The following is an 18,024-nucleotide window of genomic DNA, read 5'->3' on the forward strand; positions in this document are numbered from 1 at the left end:
AGGTAAAGATGAACTTTTGCTTATTCAGCGAGTCAAATCGTGGAAGGAGATCCATGGATTGTCTTTTTCCGCCACCCGATGGGATAACGTCCCAGTCAAATGCGTTTTTGAAGAAATGATCGATCCCCATCATCGCTTCATCTCCACGCATTTATTCATGTGCAAATGATGGCACGCTCCGGCGACAAGGTTCTATGACGAAATCATTTTCGCCTCCAGAGTCTCCAAAATGTATACATCTTAGTGATCAAACGTCAAATCACTAAGAAAAATGGCTCGCGGAGCGAGCCGAATGTCACTCGCACGCGAGTGATCGGGGGTCCAGGGGGCGCAGCCCCTTGGCTGGCCGTGACGGACGCGCAAAGCGCGTCCAGAACGGCTAGTATTCATATACAATGGACTCAATTTCAGACTTATTACCGGCCTACTTACCTGCTTCGATGTGTGTGGACCTGTTTCTGTAGCGGAGCCGAGTCGGGAGTGGGGAGCGCTGAGCGCGAGTCTATGCGCATGCGTCATCGCTAGTCGCCGCACACTATATAGTTTCCGGAGCCCTGGACAAAACAGCCTCCAAAAGTGGCTTCATCGGCGAACCAGTACATTGCGACTCTATTGTACCTACTCTGTGGGCGCAAAGGACTCAAATCAGAAACAAGGTTATTTATGTGTTTCTTTACATTTGAACCATGACGTAGGTATGCTCTGCCCAAAGGCATAAAGATGGAGTGCTCGTATCTAAAAGCACGGGGGAAAAGTGAAGGCTGGTTTGGCGCTGGGTGCTTGTATGTGAATGTGTAAATGAGCGAGGGAATCCATGGCGGCAAACGGAAATTTGATTTGAACTTGTCCTCTTGATTTTTCCACATTTCTTCTTCGAAACGTATCTTAAATGCCTAAAACGAGAAAGTGAAGACTGCGACTTTCTATACCTACTATAATACCTACTATAAGCTCCAAGACCTCCTAATTTTGCGAAACTGGTAACGCTTAGTTCCAGCGTTCTACCGGGCCGATTTTCATGATTTTTGCGGTTATCGACGGGCAATTGTCTCTAGATAAGCCAACTCTTTTCAGATTTTCAAAATATAGCCCAGGTTTTTTTATATTACGTGGTATAGTTGCGAATTCTCCCATTTAAACAATGTAAATTTATACTTTTTGTCATAGTTCGTTTGAGCGTTCTACCGGGCCGATTTCCATGATTTTTGCGTAAATCGACAGGTAATAGGCCCTAGATGAGCCCGCTGTAATCAGATTTTGGAAAAAGAACCCAGGTTTTTTTTTTAAAATCACATTATAAAAGTGAGTGAGTTTATAGAATGCTCCGGTACTGCTACCGCTATGCGCGGGAGGATGCGCAGTGGTCGAGGAGGTTGCGCAGTAGCTGTGTAGCCTGCGCATCAGCTCTGCACTTATCTACACAAGATTCGCACCAAATCCTCATGCTGAGCGGTGTTTTATAATACACTTACTTTTTTGCGGTAACAGGCTGTAATCTCAGATAGGTAAAGTTAGTTTTTCTTCTGCTCATGGTGGTCCTGCCGGTTCAAAATGAACTGCCTGGTAAAAATGATCAGTTAAAATTTGAACTGATATCGGTTGATATCAGTTGAGCATCAACCGATATCAGTTGATTTCAACTGATATCAGTAGAGCTTCTACTGATATCAGTTGAACTTCAACTGATACCAGTAGATGCTCAACTGAGCCCGGGCTCGAGTCAGTTGAGATCCAATTGGTACCAGATGAGGCCGGACTCGAGTCAGTTGTGATCCAACTGGTATCAGTTGAGGCCGGACTCGAGTCAGTTGACATCCAACTGGTACCAGTTGAGGCTGGACTAGAGTCAGTTGACATCCGACTTGTACCAGTTGAGGCCGGACTCGTGTCGGTTGAGATCCAACATGTGGTACATAAGGCGGGACTCGTGTCGGTTGAGATCCAACATGTGGTACATAAGGCGGGACTCGTGTCGGTTGAGATCCAAGTTATGTCAGTTGAGGCCAGACTCGTGTCGGTTGAAATCGAAACTGTTTCAGTAGTGGATCGATTCGGCATCAGTTGCGGGAATAGGTTTAGATTCAAGCATCCTATCAGAGTATAAATGGATTATGCCTTTTAAATTTGCCATTTTCCGCTATGGGGCCGCCCTATAAATTACGTAAGGCACTTTTTCCAGTTTTAAGACCCCCTCCCTCTCGAAAGGAATTTTCTGCCCCTCGGCCACGTTACTTCAACAATACCCCTAAGGCAGCCCTTGACACCCTCCCCCACTGCCTTGCGTAATTTGTGGACGTAATGGGCCCTGCAGCGGAAACCAGTGGTCTCCATTTTGAAATCTCTAAAAAATGAGAAACTTTTTTTTTATTTATTTATTTTTTTTATAAAGTTTCCGTATAGATGAATGGCTAAGTGCAAATTGCCTATCCTCCTTTTTGAAGGGGCTGAAATCAATTCGTTGGAAAAGAATTGCAATAGATATGGTACAAAAAATGGTAATGAATGTCAATGTTACGTTGAATCGCAGGTTCTTCACATTTGTATGTAAAGGAGCCCCACTTTAAAATTAATTTGATAAAGGATGGCAAAAAAAAAGAGAAACTGAACCAACATTGTACTTAAGGTGATTGCAAATTTTACCGCAGAAAATGACTCTGTCAATTAGAATTTTTGAATTAATATTGGAGGTACCCCAGTTAGAACAAAATATTTTGAAAATATTTTAGAAATACTGCCGTTGTTTGGAAAATATTTTCAAGAAAATAATTCCACGAAAATACTGTAATAATAGTTTTACAATATCTTTTGAATCAAATTTTTAAAATATTAAAATTAATTATTTTTAAAATATTTTTGCAATATTTAAATGAAAATGTTTTTGAAAAATAATTTTAAAGCAATTACTAAATATTTACATTTTTAGTTGTAAAAATACTTTAAAATATAATTTTAAAATTATTAATAAAATATTATAGAATATGCGCGCGCTCTAGGAGCTGTTTTTGGTACGTATGTTCTTTTCTGATAAGATGAGATATTTTATTCAAAAAGTAAAACATAAAGTAAAGAACAATATTAATCTGCCCGGCAAATTGTGATGCCCAATTAATCTGCCGGATCAGACATAAAGTTAAATTAATAATAATAATAATAATAATAATAATAATATATCCATAATACGATAATCCAATAATATGATAGTTAATATCCAGAGCACTTACGCTGAGAAGATAAGTAAGTGTACATGCCTTTGGCGGACGAAATCAAGTGCCTCTGGAAATTGGACAAATTAATAATTGCGCCAATTATTATTGGAGCAACGGGGGAGATTCCTGTGAAGTTGTTTGATAGTCTTAGGACGATCAACCTTAGAGAGAAGCTGTTTCAACAATTACAGAAAGCAGTTTTGCTAGGGAGCTGCAGGATTGTAAGGCGAGTTCTGGGTGATGGATAGTTACCACCAACCGAAAAATTAACCTGCATTTTAAACTTCAATTTTAAATTTCTACTCCAATTTTAAATTTTTAACTCCAATTTTAAAGTTTTAACCTCAATTTTAAGTGTTTTTTACTCCAATGTTAAAGTTTTAATCCCAATTTTAAATTTTTCACTCCAATTTTAAAGTTTTAATCCCAATTTTAAATTTTTACTTCAATTTTAAATTTAAGGACTCTCCTTTGCATTGAATTGCCGGGGGAGGACTAAATATCTACCGGCCCCGAGTTGTGAATTGAGATACGAGAACATAATAATAAATAACATAAATGCATCGATATAAATTCAAACTAGAAAAAGGTCCGAATAATTAAGACTGGAAAAAGACGCAATTATAAAAAACAGGAATTTGGTTTTAAAAAAAAATAAAACAAAAAAATGAGAGAGTCAAAAAAACGAGAAAGTTAAAAAAATGAAAGATAGTTAAAAATAAAAAAATAAAAAAATAAATAAATGAAAATGAAAATTTGAAATACATGAATATGAATATCTTGAGTGCAATTAATAAAGAATTTGAAACATAAATTACACGATGAGATAAAAAATAATAAATAATAAATTATGGTAAAATATTAAAAGAATCCGTCAATAAACAAACATATTACGGACTCAGAGGCCTGCGATAGTTAAGAGATTGAATTTCGGGGCCCTTCCGTATTAAGCCTGGCTGGTCTAGCGGTAAGTTACTGGACTACGGTTTGCAACTTCATCCCGAGGCGTGGGTTCTAATCCCGACTAGGGCGGCGCGGATTTTAAGGTTAGTCACAACTCTACGATCGATCAACTTGAAATGACACATGTGCACCATCGAAGGAACGTTAGTACCAAATACAGCACCTAGGGTGCGCGCTCTCTAGCTGCAATGATATTTTCAGAACATCGATTATTTTTAAATTGATCAACCGATCAGATATCTACTGATGTCAACTGACGTCAACTGACAATTTCTACTGACATCATCTGATCAGATACCTACTGATGTCAACTGATGTCAACTGATTTTTTCGCACCAAAACACGGTTGACGGTCAACTGATAACATCTCAACTGATCATTTTTACCAGGGAGGCCGTTACAGTCCTAGATGACCGTTACTCCCAAATGAAATTAATCGGTCGACGACGGACCGAAACTAACCTAAAGTTACAAAATTATGAGTGTGTACCTGAATTTGGGCAAAATTCAACCTAGAATACTTTGTTTCCGCAATTTTATTTAGTTCCCGCCCTACATTTGAATTTCAAACTTGTCCCGATTTCGCCGCCAATCCTCTAGCCAATAGTAGAGATGATTGAAAAGAAGCTTCATTTTTTGGTTTTAGCGCTCCGTCTTCATGTCTTTGGCTCTGCCCAACCCCCAACCTATTCGGCCAGAATTTGACTTTCGGCTCCCGCCGGTAGAGTAGTGGCGCGAAATTTGAATTATTGAGGAGTAAACACCACCTGGGTCGCTGCGGGTGGCGGTTGCGCTGGGAATGATTTAACTATTTACAGTAAGACTATAACAAGTTTTATTTCTTATTTATAACTTTATTAAAACTCTCCAATATCCACTTCCAAAGTCTAGTAGTCAGTATCCTAATCTTCCAAAATCTTAATATTAATAATTTTAATTGTTTGGAACCCGAGATCGTAGTCGAAAGAATCAATGCTGGCTGTGACGTAAGACTAAATGAGTCCATTCACTAGCTGCGTTGCGGAAGTCGCCGGAGAGCTCTCCGGACTTACCCGGAGACGTAAACAACCGTTGCTCTGACTCCGGAGGCATTACCCGGAGACTTGCTACGTCATGCAACGTCAGTCTCCAAACTGCTCTCCACCTCTCCAACTTCTCGACATGAAATAAAGAGACGTAGTCTATTTATTCTATGCTCTTGAGGTCGGAGAGATACGTAGACTGACGTAAGCATAGGCGTTTAGCATTCTCGCGCGTTGTTTTCTGCTCATACAATGAGTTTTAGAATTTTCAAATATTGAAAGATGAAAGTGTTTGTGGATTCCATTTTTAACTTTGGGAATATAGGAACTTAACCTAAAATTGAAGTGTAAACAAAACAGAATCCGGCGGACCGAAGAACGCGGAGAGACTGGAGAGATGACGTCAACCCTTCCGGGTAATTCTCCGAGACTCTACGCTCCCAGTCCTCCGGAGAGCTCTCCGACGACTTTAGCAACGCAGCTGATATCACATACCTCAAATGACGTAGTCATTACTAAATCCGTCTATTACTCAGTGCGTCATACAGGCGCTCTATCGATGCGATATATTGATGTCGATTGATTCAAAGTATTGAAATGATTACCTATACCTATACAACGAGCAGAAGAATACGTCGTCACCTTCCAGGCAAAGTATCACAAGCGCCATTCGACGTTCAAAAATTTCCGCCGTCATTTTATTTTTTTACAGAGAAATTGTTCAACGAAGCTGTCAGAAAATTTCACTGAATTTTCTTTGTGCTGCCGATAAAATTTAGTGAAATTTCCAAACAGATTCAACCAACAATTTCTCAGTAAAGAAATACCTAAAAGGGCGGCGGAAATTTTTAAACGTCACATGGCGCTTGTGATACTTTGCCTAGAAGGTGACGACGTGCTTTTAGTGTGGAAAAGGTTTCATTTCACTAACTGCAACTATTTAGAAAGATTTCGAGACCGAAAATAAAATCTGAAATATTGATTCTTGTACGGGCGAGTATCTCATTGTTTTGAACCAATCGATACACCTAACAATAATCGAGCACGGTTCATCGGTGCTCTGGAGAGGATGGAGTAGTGGATGGCAACTTGCTAGTGACGTCACCGTTGAACGACTTGATGACTCCGGGCGTGTGAATCATGTGTAAAAACCTGTGGAAACAAAGCAAACGGATCCTTTGAGAAAAACTGTACATGCTCAGATTATTAAAAAATACACACAATATTAGTTCGTCGTTCACGCATCACATTTCGAATTAAGTAATGGATGAATAAGTTCACAGTCGCCAGAAAACGCTCTGTCAATATTTTTATAATTAATTTATTTTAAAAGCGAGAAATACATATGTACACATATGTGCGCAGAGTTGAGAAATTTCGTGAAACATTATAAAAAGAAATTTCCTGAGGAAATTTCAAGAAGGGTCTACCCAGTTTACTTCCGCTGACGTAATGAGAGTTGACTTCACCTTGCGAACTCAATAAAAATCAAACCAATATGAAGCAAACACTCAAATAATTTTTCTTTTTTCCAAGTCGAACCATCTTGTTTTGATAAATATCTGTCTGTGACCAAAAGAATGATAGAATACTTCGGCAAACGATCCAATACACTTTGAGCCTATTCTCCAAACGTTTCAAAAATGTTGACTACGCTTAAGAATGTACATTTCCGTCAATTATGAATAAGCTCCCCTCAGTTTCAGTAATTTCCAAAAAATAAAATAGTATCTCTACGTTCCCTGATTTAATTACGTATCCCTTCACATCTTAAAATTCTCCTACTGCAGCTAGGTTTCCCCGTCCCTCCTATTATTAAGCAAGTGAAGTTTTTAAATTACCCCTCCCCCACCCTTTTTTAATGTTGGCTGGGGAGGCTAAGATATCTAACGCCCCCCCTCCCCTCATTAAATTATACTATTGTGAGCGTGACAATGATACGCCCTGAAAGTCGCCTTTACAAAGTGGATTTCCTTCCCACTCTAGCGGAGCAGCGTTGAGACCCAGTCAAGAACGTGGAAAAGTGTCATATCTTATGACATTATAGCTTAGCAAGCTATCAACTGATGCTTTATTAATAACATTTTTTCTTTTCAGCATAAACAACTTGTATGTAAATATCGTTTAGATATTTGCTTACAAGCTTGATACAATTCCCCTCAAAATTCTCTCTTTTCTTTTACGGTCCTTTTCTTTTGTGGCGGCTCCTCCGCCACTAGCGGCTACCTGCCCGCGCGCTGATTGGGCGGCGACCCACCTGCCGCCGGCTATATAATCACCAGGCGCGCACAATCAGAAATGAATCATCGCCTGACCGCAGACCAGATCACACCTGCCCTGGTTCTCTCTGCCCGCTTGAAGACCGAAGCACAAGTCGCCTGACCAGCCGTATGAATAAGAAGCCGTCTCGCCAGCACCTGAGACGCCTGCTCGCCGCACCTTTGAAAACGGCCCTTTTTAGGGCCACCAAATCACCTCGAGCACCAGGCCATCTTAGCCTATAGTGGTGACCTCGACGCGATCATTGTTTGAATGAGCTAACTTTCTCAACTTCAGTAGGCAACGATGGTCCTGCACTCTCCACCCAAGAAACAAGCAGAAGGTCAGGACACAGGCGGTCACTCCAAGCATCCTGATACAATAGCCCAACTCCAACAAGCTACAGAGCGCAACAGAATCTTGCAGGATGAGATGAAACTGATGAGAGAAGAAATCGCCCACTACCACTTGGAACTAGCGAAAATGCGAGATTCAGTGAAATCCAGCGTACCCCCCACAACAGCATTCGTTAATCAATCATCAAAGCAAATTAAATTACCAGCTTTCTTGTCAGAAAAACCCGACCTCTGGTTCAACCAGATCGAACCACTTTTCCAAATTCACGATATCGAATCAGAGGCTACAAAGTACGCCTATGTTGTTGGCCAAATCGAAGGCAAGTGGATACTAGAAATCGAAGATCTTATTCGCACAATTGCAGCTGTAAATCCTTATTCGAAACTCAAAGCTGAAATAATTGAACGTTTTTCGCTCAGCGAGAATTCTCGGGTGAGAAAACTAATGGCCGAGGTAGAACTAGGCGACTCTACCCCGTCTCAATTTTTGAGACGCTTACAATCACTTGCAGGGAATACAAGGATCCAAGATAATCTCATGAAAACTCTGTGGCTGCAGCGACTGCCTGATAGCATCCAGGGCGTCCTTCAAGCCCAACCCGATTCAGTCACGTTGACGCAACTTGCGACCATTGCAGACCGTATAGCAGAAACATTACCCGCTGCAAAATCAGTCTGCGCCACAAGTTCAAACTCTCGAAATTTTACATCTGATGCAATAAGAAATGACAAAAGCGATTCCCTCGAGGACATGAAGAAAGCAATCGCTGCTATGGCTTCCCAAATGGAGCAACTGACGAAACAAGTACAAAGCTTGCAAAAGAATAAACCTAGATATAGATCGCGCTCTCGCCAGAGATACCCCTCTAACTCTCGGCAGAGTTCGCCAAATAAAAACGGATTCTGTTTCTATCACGACAGGTTCGGTCCAAAGGCATACAAATGCGAACAACCATGCAAATTTAGAGCAACGAACGAAACGGACAGTCAGTAAATGCGGCAACTGATTGTCCCGCGCTGCTTCTAGCCGCTTATTCATACAGGACAGAAATAGTAATCACAGATTCTTAGACTCCGGGTCAGATATGTGCTGTTTTCCACGGCGACTCTTGCCTGGCAAACTTAATCCTACCAAATATGAGCTAAAAGCAGCGAATAACTCTTTTATAAACACCTACGGGCATTTGCCCCTGTGTTTAAATTTAGGTCTTAGACGAGACTTCACCTGGCGTTTCATTATAGCAGACGTTGATGTTCCCATCATAGGTGCAGATTTCTTGGCAAAGTATCACCTACTACCAGATTGCCATGACACAAAGCTAATTGACGGTGTAACAAATCTCTCAACACCTGGACACAAAGCGAACATCAGACAAACTAGCATCAAGGAAATATCTGCCCACAAATGTTCCATTTTAGCCGATTTTCCAAATCTGACCCGTCCAGCATGCACGCCAAGGCCAGACACGCCTCATTCCACAGTGCATCATATTCGCACCACGGCTGGCCCACCAGTATTCTCTCGTCCAAGACGCTTAAGACCAGAACTCAAGAAGGTAGCTAAAGCTGAATTCGAAGGCATGCTGAAAGAAGGTACGATTAGACGCTCAGAGAGCCCTTGGGCTTCACCGCTTCACTTGGTTCCAAAGAAGTCAGACGAATGGCGTCCTTGCGGCGATTATAGAGCCCTCAATGCTCGAACTATTCCAGACCGGTATCCAGGCCGCCAAATTCACGATTTCTCGCAACAACTGAAAGGCTGCAAAATTTTTTCAAAAATTGACCTCGTCAATGCGTACACGCAGATTCCCGTCCACCCAGACGACGCACTATGGTCCGAATAGCCGGTTTAAGCGGCAATAAATCGAAAAAGTGAAGTTTGGAAAAAGTTACATTTTAAGCAGTAGATCGATAGTACATACTGTAGAGAAGACTCCTGTAAAATTTCACTTCGATTAAAGCACTAATAAAGATGTGACAAGCCTGGGAAGAGCGGCGCGCGGAGCACTTAATGAGTGCGATTCCAGTTACCGAGCGGCAGTGCTGTGTTTAAGGGCTTGTTTTCGTCGTTTCACCGTACCTGAAAGCGTTTGGGCACTTGATTCACAAAATATAAGATAAGTTTAAGATGTTTCATGCTGAAACTGTTCTTTTTCATCATATCTAATGTTCTAGATTAACCCTTAGACATAGTCACTTTTTTCAATAAATTCGCAAAAGTAGGACCCAAAAAATATCCTTTGCACCTCTGAGCACCTCGTAATTTTACTCGGAAGTTATTGTCATGACTCTAGACTACCTTTTAGTCTGAGTGGCAGATCAATCACACACAATCGCCTCAAGTTATTTCTCATGAAAAAGACGTTTTCGCGTTTCTTATCACTTACAACAATTAGCTATCATATGCCATTGACGATGACTTTTATCATGTTCCATTGTCATATTCTAGCAAATCGAATGCATTAGAGCCTAAATCTGCCCAGGCAGAATAATACGAGTTGATGGGGTTGATCGGGACCAATTGAAACTTGTGCTCAAGAACAGCAAAGAATCGCCTCGGGAGGCTACTTTGAGGCCCCGTAAAAGTTTTTTTTTTGACGTTTTAAGTGTTTCAAACATATAATCTATCAGTGTAGATATATGTTAGAATAAGTTTAGCTTGGCAGACGAAAAAAAGTCTAAACAGTTGATCGGTGGGACTTGAAAGTAAGGCTCCCGAGCAATGAAATTGTCTTAGGAAGCCACTTTGAGGTCCCGTAAACGTTTTTTTTTTTTTTACGCTTACCCATGTTTCAAACAAATAATCTATCAAAATGGATATATTTAAGCTTAAGTTTAGCTTGGCAGACGAAAACAAGTTCAAACGGCTGATCGGTGGGACTTGAAAGTAGGCCTCTGGAGCCATGAAACGTATAAGTATTATCCTGAGCTGTCTTTTTCAACTTCCCTTGATAGTAGTGTTTGACGAGGCTCTACTTTTAGCTTCTTATAGTCCATCCAATGTAAAATCAATTTTTAAACTTATAAAAAAAAAAAAAAAAAATCTACCGGGGATCGATCCCGGGTTACCAAGATGACATGTAAGACGCGATGTCAACTGCTCCACCGCGTCAACTTGAGCTGGCTGCCTCAATTTAAGGTTTCTGAACAAAATATTGTCACAGTTATATAAAGTATAAAAATGTTAAAAATGGATTTTTCCTGAAGAATAATAGCATTTTTGCACTCAGCGACCCTAAAAACCCCTGAAAACTCATGTTGCGAGGTTTAAACATACATATCTGATTTAATGCCGCTTAAACCGGCTATTCGGACCATAGTGCGACGTTCAAAAGACAGCTATCACTACGCCCTTCGGCCTATTTGAATTTTAATATATGAGTTTTGGACTTCGCAACGCCGGACAGACGTTCCAAAGATTCATGGACGAAGTCCTCCAAGGATTAGACTTCTGCTATAGCTATTTAGATGACATCCTAGTCGCCAGCAGAAACAAAAAGGAGCATGAGAAACACCTTAGAATACTGTTTAAACGCCTTGAAGCTTACGGCATTTTAATCAATATTGTTAAAAGCGAATTTTTCGAGGAAATAGTTATTTTCCTCGGTTATGAAGTTTCTGCGGACGGAATCCGACCACCACCAGACAAAGTGGCAGCACTAAGAGATATTCCAGAGCCACCCACAGCTAGCGGCCTCAAACGCTTTCTAGGTATGATAAATTTTTTCAGGATTTTCATACCAAAAGCAGCCAAGTACCAGGCAGAACTTCACGAAGCAGTGGCAGGAAAGAAAGGTAAACAACCTATAGACTGGACCCCTCAACTCAAAGAAGCTTTCCAACAATGTTAAGATCACCTAGCCGAAACAACTCTCTTGGGCCATCCAGATCCAAACGCTGAATTAGCTATCTTTACAGATACCTCTCAGACTTCAATCGGAGGGAGTATTCAACAGAAAGTTGGAAATAATTGGCAGCCGCTAGGTTTCTTCAGCAAGAAACTATCTCCTGGCCATCAATGTTGGCCCACTCCTTACAGAGAGCTATACGCAATTTACGGCACCATTCAATGCTTCAGACATTACTTAGAGGCCCAGGTCTTTACAATATACACTGACCACAAGCCACTAATCACGGCATTCGATCAGAAAAAGGAAAAGCTTCCTCCGGTCCAGCTCAACCACCTCTCTTTCATCGCTCAATTTTCGACAGACATTCAGTACGTGAAAGGCTCCGCCAATGTCGTCGCTGATACACTATCACGCATAGAGGCTATTGTCGCTCCAACAGGCAGTATAGATTACAAGCACTTAGCCGAAAACCAAGAGACAGATGACGAGCTGAAACAACTCATTCAAACAGAAAACTCACTCAATCTCAAGCCGATCCAAATTCCTGGCACAGCCGCTCAAATCTATTGCGATGCAAACGAGAGACCTTACATTCCTTACCCATTACGGCTTAAACTGTTCAACTCTCTTCACAACCTCAGCCACCCAGGCATCAAAGCATCCAGCAAGCTAGTAGCATCCCGCTACGTTTGGCCGAAGATCCAGTCAGACTGCAGAAAATAGGCTCAAAACTGCCTCCAATGCCAAGCCTCCAAAGTCTCAAGGCACGTGCATTCTCCACTTGGTACAATTACCACTCCTTCAGGCAGATTTCAACACATTCACATTGACCTTATTGGCCCTCTTCCGTTAATAGGATCATTCAAGTGCTGTCTCACCGTCATCGACAGATTCTCACGTTGGCCAGAAGTTCATCCGCTACAAGGTATAACCGCCGAAGAAGTAACTCAAGCATTACTCAACTGCTGGATCTCCCGTTTCGGCTGTCCCATCAAGTTGACTAATGACCAAGGTCGACAATTCGAATCGCAATTGTTCAAACAACTAGAGAAGATAATTGGCATTACCCACCCTCAGGACAACAGCTTATCACCCTCAAGCAAACGGCATGGTGGAACGTTTTCACCGACACTTCAAAGCTGCTATCATGTGCCATCTAACACTCACATGGGTCCAGGCAATTCCAATTGTCCTCTTAGGAATCAGAGCTGCCCTAAAAGAAGACATCCATCTTTCGGCAGCTGACATGGTTTACGGCGAGCCCCTCCGACTACCGGGAGAGTTACTGGTTTCCTCAAATGAACCAATCTGGGAACCAGTGCTATACGCAGACAAGTTGCGAAGCCAGATGGCGACACTGAGGCCAACACCAGCCGTAAAACACTCAATGCCCGGCTCATTCGTCTTCAAAGACCTTGCAAATTGCACTCATGCTTTCCTACGAGACGAAACTCGCAAATCGTTACAACCGCCGTATACTGGCCCTCATAAAATTATCCGAAGAGACGACAAAACGTTTACTCTCCTCGTCAAGAATAAAGAAACAGTAGTCTCCATCGATCGACTAAAACCGGCCTACGTGGAAAACGAAGAAAGAGGAAACCCTGTTCAAACAAAACAAACAGAGCAAACAGAACCAAACAAAACGAACAAAACAACAGAAAGTTCAAATCAAACAAACAGAGGAACAGTCGGACAAACCCGAAGTACCCTATCAGACAAAGAAAAAGAAGCCTAAGAGGTGCTGAAACCCTACACGACGAGATCAGGGAGGAGAGTTAAGTTCCGTTTCCCCAACCTGATCTCCCACCAGTAAAGTCCCGTTTGTTTTTCTTCTGTTTTTTCCTAATTTCTGCCTCATAAAAGCTCTAACCGCAAATTCTGTTTCAGCCGTGGTGATGCTATTTCAAAACTGTACACCCCCGCCACAGACTCCGTCTGGAAGCGAGGGGAATCCTGTGGCGGCTCCTCCGCCACTAGCGGCTACCTGCCCGCGCGCTGATTGGGCGGCGACCCACCTGCCGCCGGCTATATAATCAGCAGGCGCGCACAATCAGAAATGAATCATCGCCTGACCGCAGACCAGATCACACCAGCGGGGCGATTATTGAAATGATATCGACTGTATGTCGCCGCTTTGTCGTATCGCGCCATCGACTAAGAGCCACTCAGTTGATGGCGCGACACGACAAAGCGGCGACATACAGTCGATATCATTTCAATAATCGCCCCACTGCCCTGGTTCTCTCTGCCCGCTTGAAGACCGAAGCACAAGTCGCCTGACCAGCCGTGTGAAGAAGCCGTCTCGCCAGCACCTGAGACGGCTGCTCGCCACACCTTTGAAAACGGCCCTTTTTAGGGCCACCAAATCACCTCGAGCACCAGGCCGTCTTAGCCTATACTTTTTTAAGGCCCTTAATTAAATTTTTACCCTACTCTACGTTGCAATTCACGCTAGTTTGCAAGTACAAGCGGGATCGTTATTCCTGCGAAAAATAGTTTTCGGTAACCCGCCATACACTTTAGTGCACCGCCATAATGGCCACAGAATAATAGCTCTCGCACCGACTCTACATTCACGACTTATCAGCGATTGGGAATCCCACGTTTATTTTCTTGCTCTTTTCCTCTTTCCCCTACTTTCATCGTTGTCTCCACGGTCGGGCCAGTCGGTGATAGCTGTATGCCTTCGAGGCTTCCCTCTGGTTCCCCTCTGGCATTTGTTTGCGAAGTCGGTTGATAAATTCAGAAGGTTCTTCTTGGTCACTAGCAGTGCTAGGAGCTAGGAGTTCGCCGGGTAGTCGGAGAGGTTCCGCGTAGAGTAACTCGGCTGGTGAGGCTTTGATGTCCTCTTTGAAACTGGAACGAATTCCAAAGAGCACTATGGGTAGAGCTTCAACCCAAGTTGTATCAGGGTGACACATGAGCGCTGCTTTCAGGTGCCGGTGTAAGCGTTCGATCATGCCGTTGGCGATGGGATGATACGCTGTAGTTCTCGGCCTTTCTATGCCCAAGGTTTTGCCAAGAGAGCGATAGAGTTGAGACTCAAATTGGCGACCTTGGTCGGTAGTAATGCGGACGGTTGAGCCAAATCGGGAGATCCAGCAGTTGAGGAGTCCATCAGCAACTTCGTCTGCGGTGATGCCTTGGAGGGGCCAAACTTCAGGCCAGCGGGTGAAACGGTCTACTGCGGTGAGACAGTAGCGGTAACCTTTGGAGTAAGGCAGAGGGCCGATCAGGTCTATATGCACATGTTGGAAGCGGTTTGAAACAGCTGGGAAAGTTCCAAAAGGGGCTTGAACATGGCGTGAGACTTTGGCACGTTGGCAGGCTGCGCAAGATCGGGCCCAGGTGCGGCAATCTTTCCGCGCGTTAGGACAGATAAACCGGGAAGACACAAGTTGTGCTGAAGCCTTGATGCCGGGATGATTGAGTCCGTGGATCGAGTCGAAGATTTGGCGCCGGAGTCCAGAGGGTACGTAGGGACGAGGCTTGGGCGTGCTTGTATCGCAGTACAGTTGGACGTCTGAGCCAGGGATGGGAACCAGTTCCAACTTGAGTGACTGCTGGTCCTTGGAAGGCTTCAGAAGTTCTGCTAGTTCGGTGTCATCTCTTTGGTCCTGAGCGAGGGTGTGGAAGTCCACTGTGTTAGGAAGAGAGACGGCTTCAATTCGTGAAAAAGCATCAGCGACAACGTTGGCTGATCCAGGGATGCACTGGATGTCCATGGTGGATTGTGAGATGAACGAAAGTTGGTTCATCTGAACAGGCGGAAGCTTCTCCTTCTTCTGCGTGAAGGCATGGGTTAGCGGTTTGTGATCTGTGAACACGGTGAAATGCTGTGCTTCAAGTGCAGGGCGGAAATGCTGGATAGCTTCATAGACCCCAAGTAGTTCTCTGTGAAGCGTGGGCCATCCTTGCTGTTTTGGCGTGAGTTTCTTGGAGAAGAAACCGAGGGGTTGCCAGACATCATTAACTTTTTGTTGCAGGCAGCCACCTACGCTCTGTTTTAAGGCGTCAGTGAAGAGACCTATGCTGAGCGGAGCGTCTGACACAGGGTGAGCTAGGAGAGTGGCGTCTCCGAGGCTCTTCTTGCAGGCTTCAAAATCTGCTAACAAGGACGGTGTCCAGTTGATCGGCTGGTTTCCTTTGAGGCCAGAAAGAGAGGCGTGTAGGGAGGCTTGGTAAGCGGCGGCTTTGGGCAGGAAACGTACGTCGGTAGAAGTTGACCATGCCTAGAAACCTTCGTAGTCCCTTGGCGTCTTTCGGAGGCGGAAATTCCATCAGGGCAGTGACTCTGTCTGGAAGCGGGCGGATGCCTTCGGCGGAAACTTCGTAGCCGAGAAAAGAGAGAGAGGGCACGCTGAATACACTTTTCTTGGCGTTGATGATATGCCATGTTCAGCTTGGCTGCGACTGTAAATCAGGATATCGTCAAGGTACGCAAAGCAAAAGTCGAGACCTTGCAATACTTCATCGATAAATCTTTGGAATGTTTGGCCTTCGTTCCGTAAGCCGAAGCTCATGTATGGGAACTCGAATAGACCAAACGGTGTTGTGATGGCCGTCTTCGGGATGTCGTCAGCGTTGACTGGTATCTGGGTGTAGGCCTTCACTAGATCGATTTTGGAGAATACTTTGCATCCTCCCAGGTTTTGACTGAAGTTGTGGATGTGCCGGACTGGGTATTTGTCGGGGATTGTGCGTGCGTTCAGCGCGCGGTAATCTCCGCATGGACGCCAGCCGTCAGGTTTCTTGGGTACCATGTGCAAGGGAGAGGCCCAAGGGCTCTCGGAGCGTCTTGCAGTACCGTCCTTGACCATCGCTTCTGTGGCGGCTAGCCACCACTCTGCCAACCAGCGCAGCTCATTGGCTGGAGCTCGACACTGTCACGGCTACATAAGCCGCGAGCTCATCTCTCTTGCTCACTCCGCGCACAGCATCCAGCGAACATCATACAGCCGGCCGGCCTGTACTTTCCAACGGCCCTTCTTAGGGCCACCACATCTCGGGCACCTCTCATGGCTTAGTCCATACTTCAAATTCGGCTGGCGATGCGAAGTCGATCAGCCAAGAGTCTTCGTGGGCGACAGGATTCTGGAGGGCCAGGGGCCAGGGGTCGTCCGAATGTGATGGCAAGTGGAATGCTTGGGCTGTCTGGAAACACCGGATGGACGGGTGAGCTCAGGGAACTCGGCCAGGATTGCGCAGTTTTCGGAGGCGGTGACAGCCTTGACGCTTTCTTGAAAAACTTTTGCCGGTTGGCAGTGCGTTTTGAGGCCTCTGATGTTGTCCACCAGGGACTTGTTGTGACAGTCAGGAAGCAACTGGAACTGAGCAAGAAAATCGGAACCAATGATCGGCGTCGCCATGTCGGCGATGACAAATTTCCAGTCAAAATCACGGCGTAAACCGAGGTGCAGATTGAGTGGAATGTGATCATAAGTCCGGATTGTAGATTCATTTGCTGCAGTAAGTTCGTAGCAAGTGTCTTGCAAATATTGCTGGACGAACCGCCGGGGGTAGCAGGAGACGTCTGAGCCGGTGTCCACCAGAAATCGCTTCTTGCTGCGGGCGTCAGTGACAAAGAGGCGGTTGGATTCTGTGGAGCAACAAGCGGCCGCCACTACTAGTTGCCGGTGGAGTTTGTCGGCGTGGACTTAGGCTTGTAACCGCAAGGTTGACGGCATGCACAGGCTTCATCGCCAAACTTGTGATGGTAAAAGCAGACACCATTACGACGGTCGTTTTCTGAGGGAGAGCGAGAGCGTGACCGTGAGCGAGACAGGTCACGGTGTAACTTCTTTTGGGTCACATCGAGTTAGTCCAGTCGCTCTGTTAGGGCTAAGAGTATCTTCTCCAGTTTGGATGTTTGAGGCTCAGGTGGTGCGGTAGCAGCGCAAACAGACGGAGCCGGTACAAGTTCCAAATTCGGTCTGCGATTTTGGCCAGTTCATCGATTGATGTTTCTTGCAAGTGCGTCTGCAAGATAGCTTGCGCCTGGCAAGGTAAACGTTGCAGCCAGAGAGTCTTCATGAGTTGCTCATCTACTTTCGTAGTGCCAGTTAACGCTTTCAGCCTACGCAAAAATTGCGAGGGTGTACTATCGCCAAGGTCTGCTTCGGTGAGTAGTTGTCGAACGCGGTGCGTTTCGGATTTGGACAGGCGAAGGATCAGCTCGACTTTTAGCTAGGAGTATGGCGTGTCAGTGGGAGGTGATACAAGAATATCCTCCACTTCGTTAGCAACACGGGTTTCCAATTGAGATGATACGACAGAATATCGCATCATCTCGTTTGAAATGTTCCAAACTGTAAAAATGGATTAAGAAAACCATAGCTGCGGTTTTTCTAGATTAAAAGGAGGT

General features: G+C 44.2%; 2 protein-coding genes across 3 annotated transcripts in view; both read right to left on the reverse strand.

Annotated features, from left to right (window-relative positions):
- The window catches only part of LOC140224623 (uncharacterized), a 228,798-nt gene extending 219,047 nt beyond the window's left edge, over positions 1 to 9,751 (reverse strand). The window contains exon 1 of the mRNA XM_072300528.1: positions 9,637 to 9,751. The gene's annotated coding sequence lies outside the window, so the exon portion shown is untranslated. The remainder of the gene's footprint in view (positions 1 to 9,636) is intronic.
- LOC109040522 (uncharacterized) overlaps positions 4,981 to 18,024 on the reverse strand; it is a 60,396-nt gene continuing 47,352 nt past the window's right edge. For both annotated transcript variants that reach the window (XM_072300553.1, XM_072300550.1), the window contains exon 3: positions 4,981 to 6,343. In XM_072300553.1, the coding sequence (XP_072156654.1) occupies positions 6,241 to 6,343 (103 nt within the window). In that variant the 3' untranslated portion in view covers positions 4,981 to 6,240. The remainder of the gene's footprint in view (positions 6,344 to 18,024) is intronic.

Source organism: Bemisia tabaci, chromosome 1, assembly GCF_918797505.1.
Source record: "Bemisia tabaci chromosome 1, PGI_BMITA_v3".
NCBI lineage: Eukaryota > Metazoa > Arthropoda > Insecta > Hemiptera > Aleyrodidae > Bemisia > Bemisia tabaci.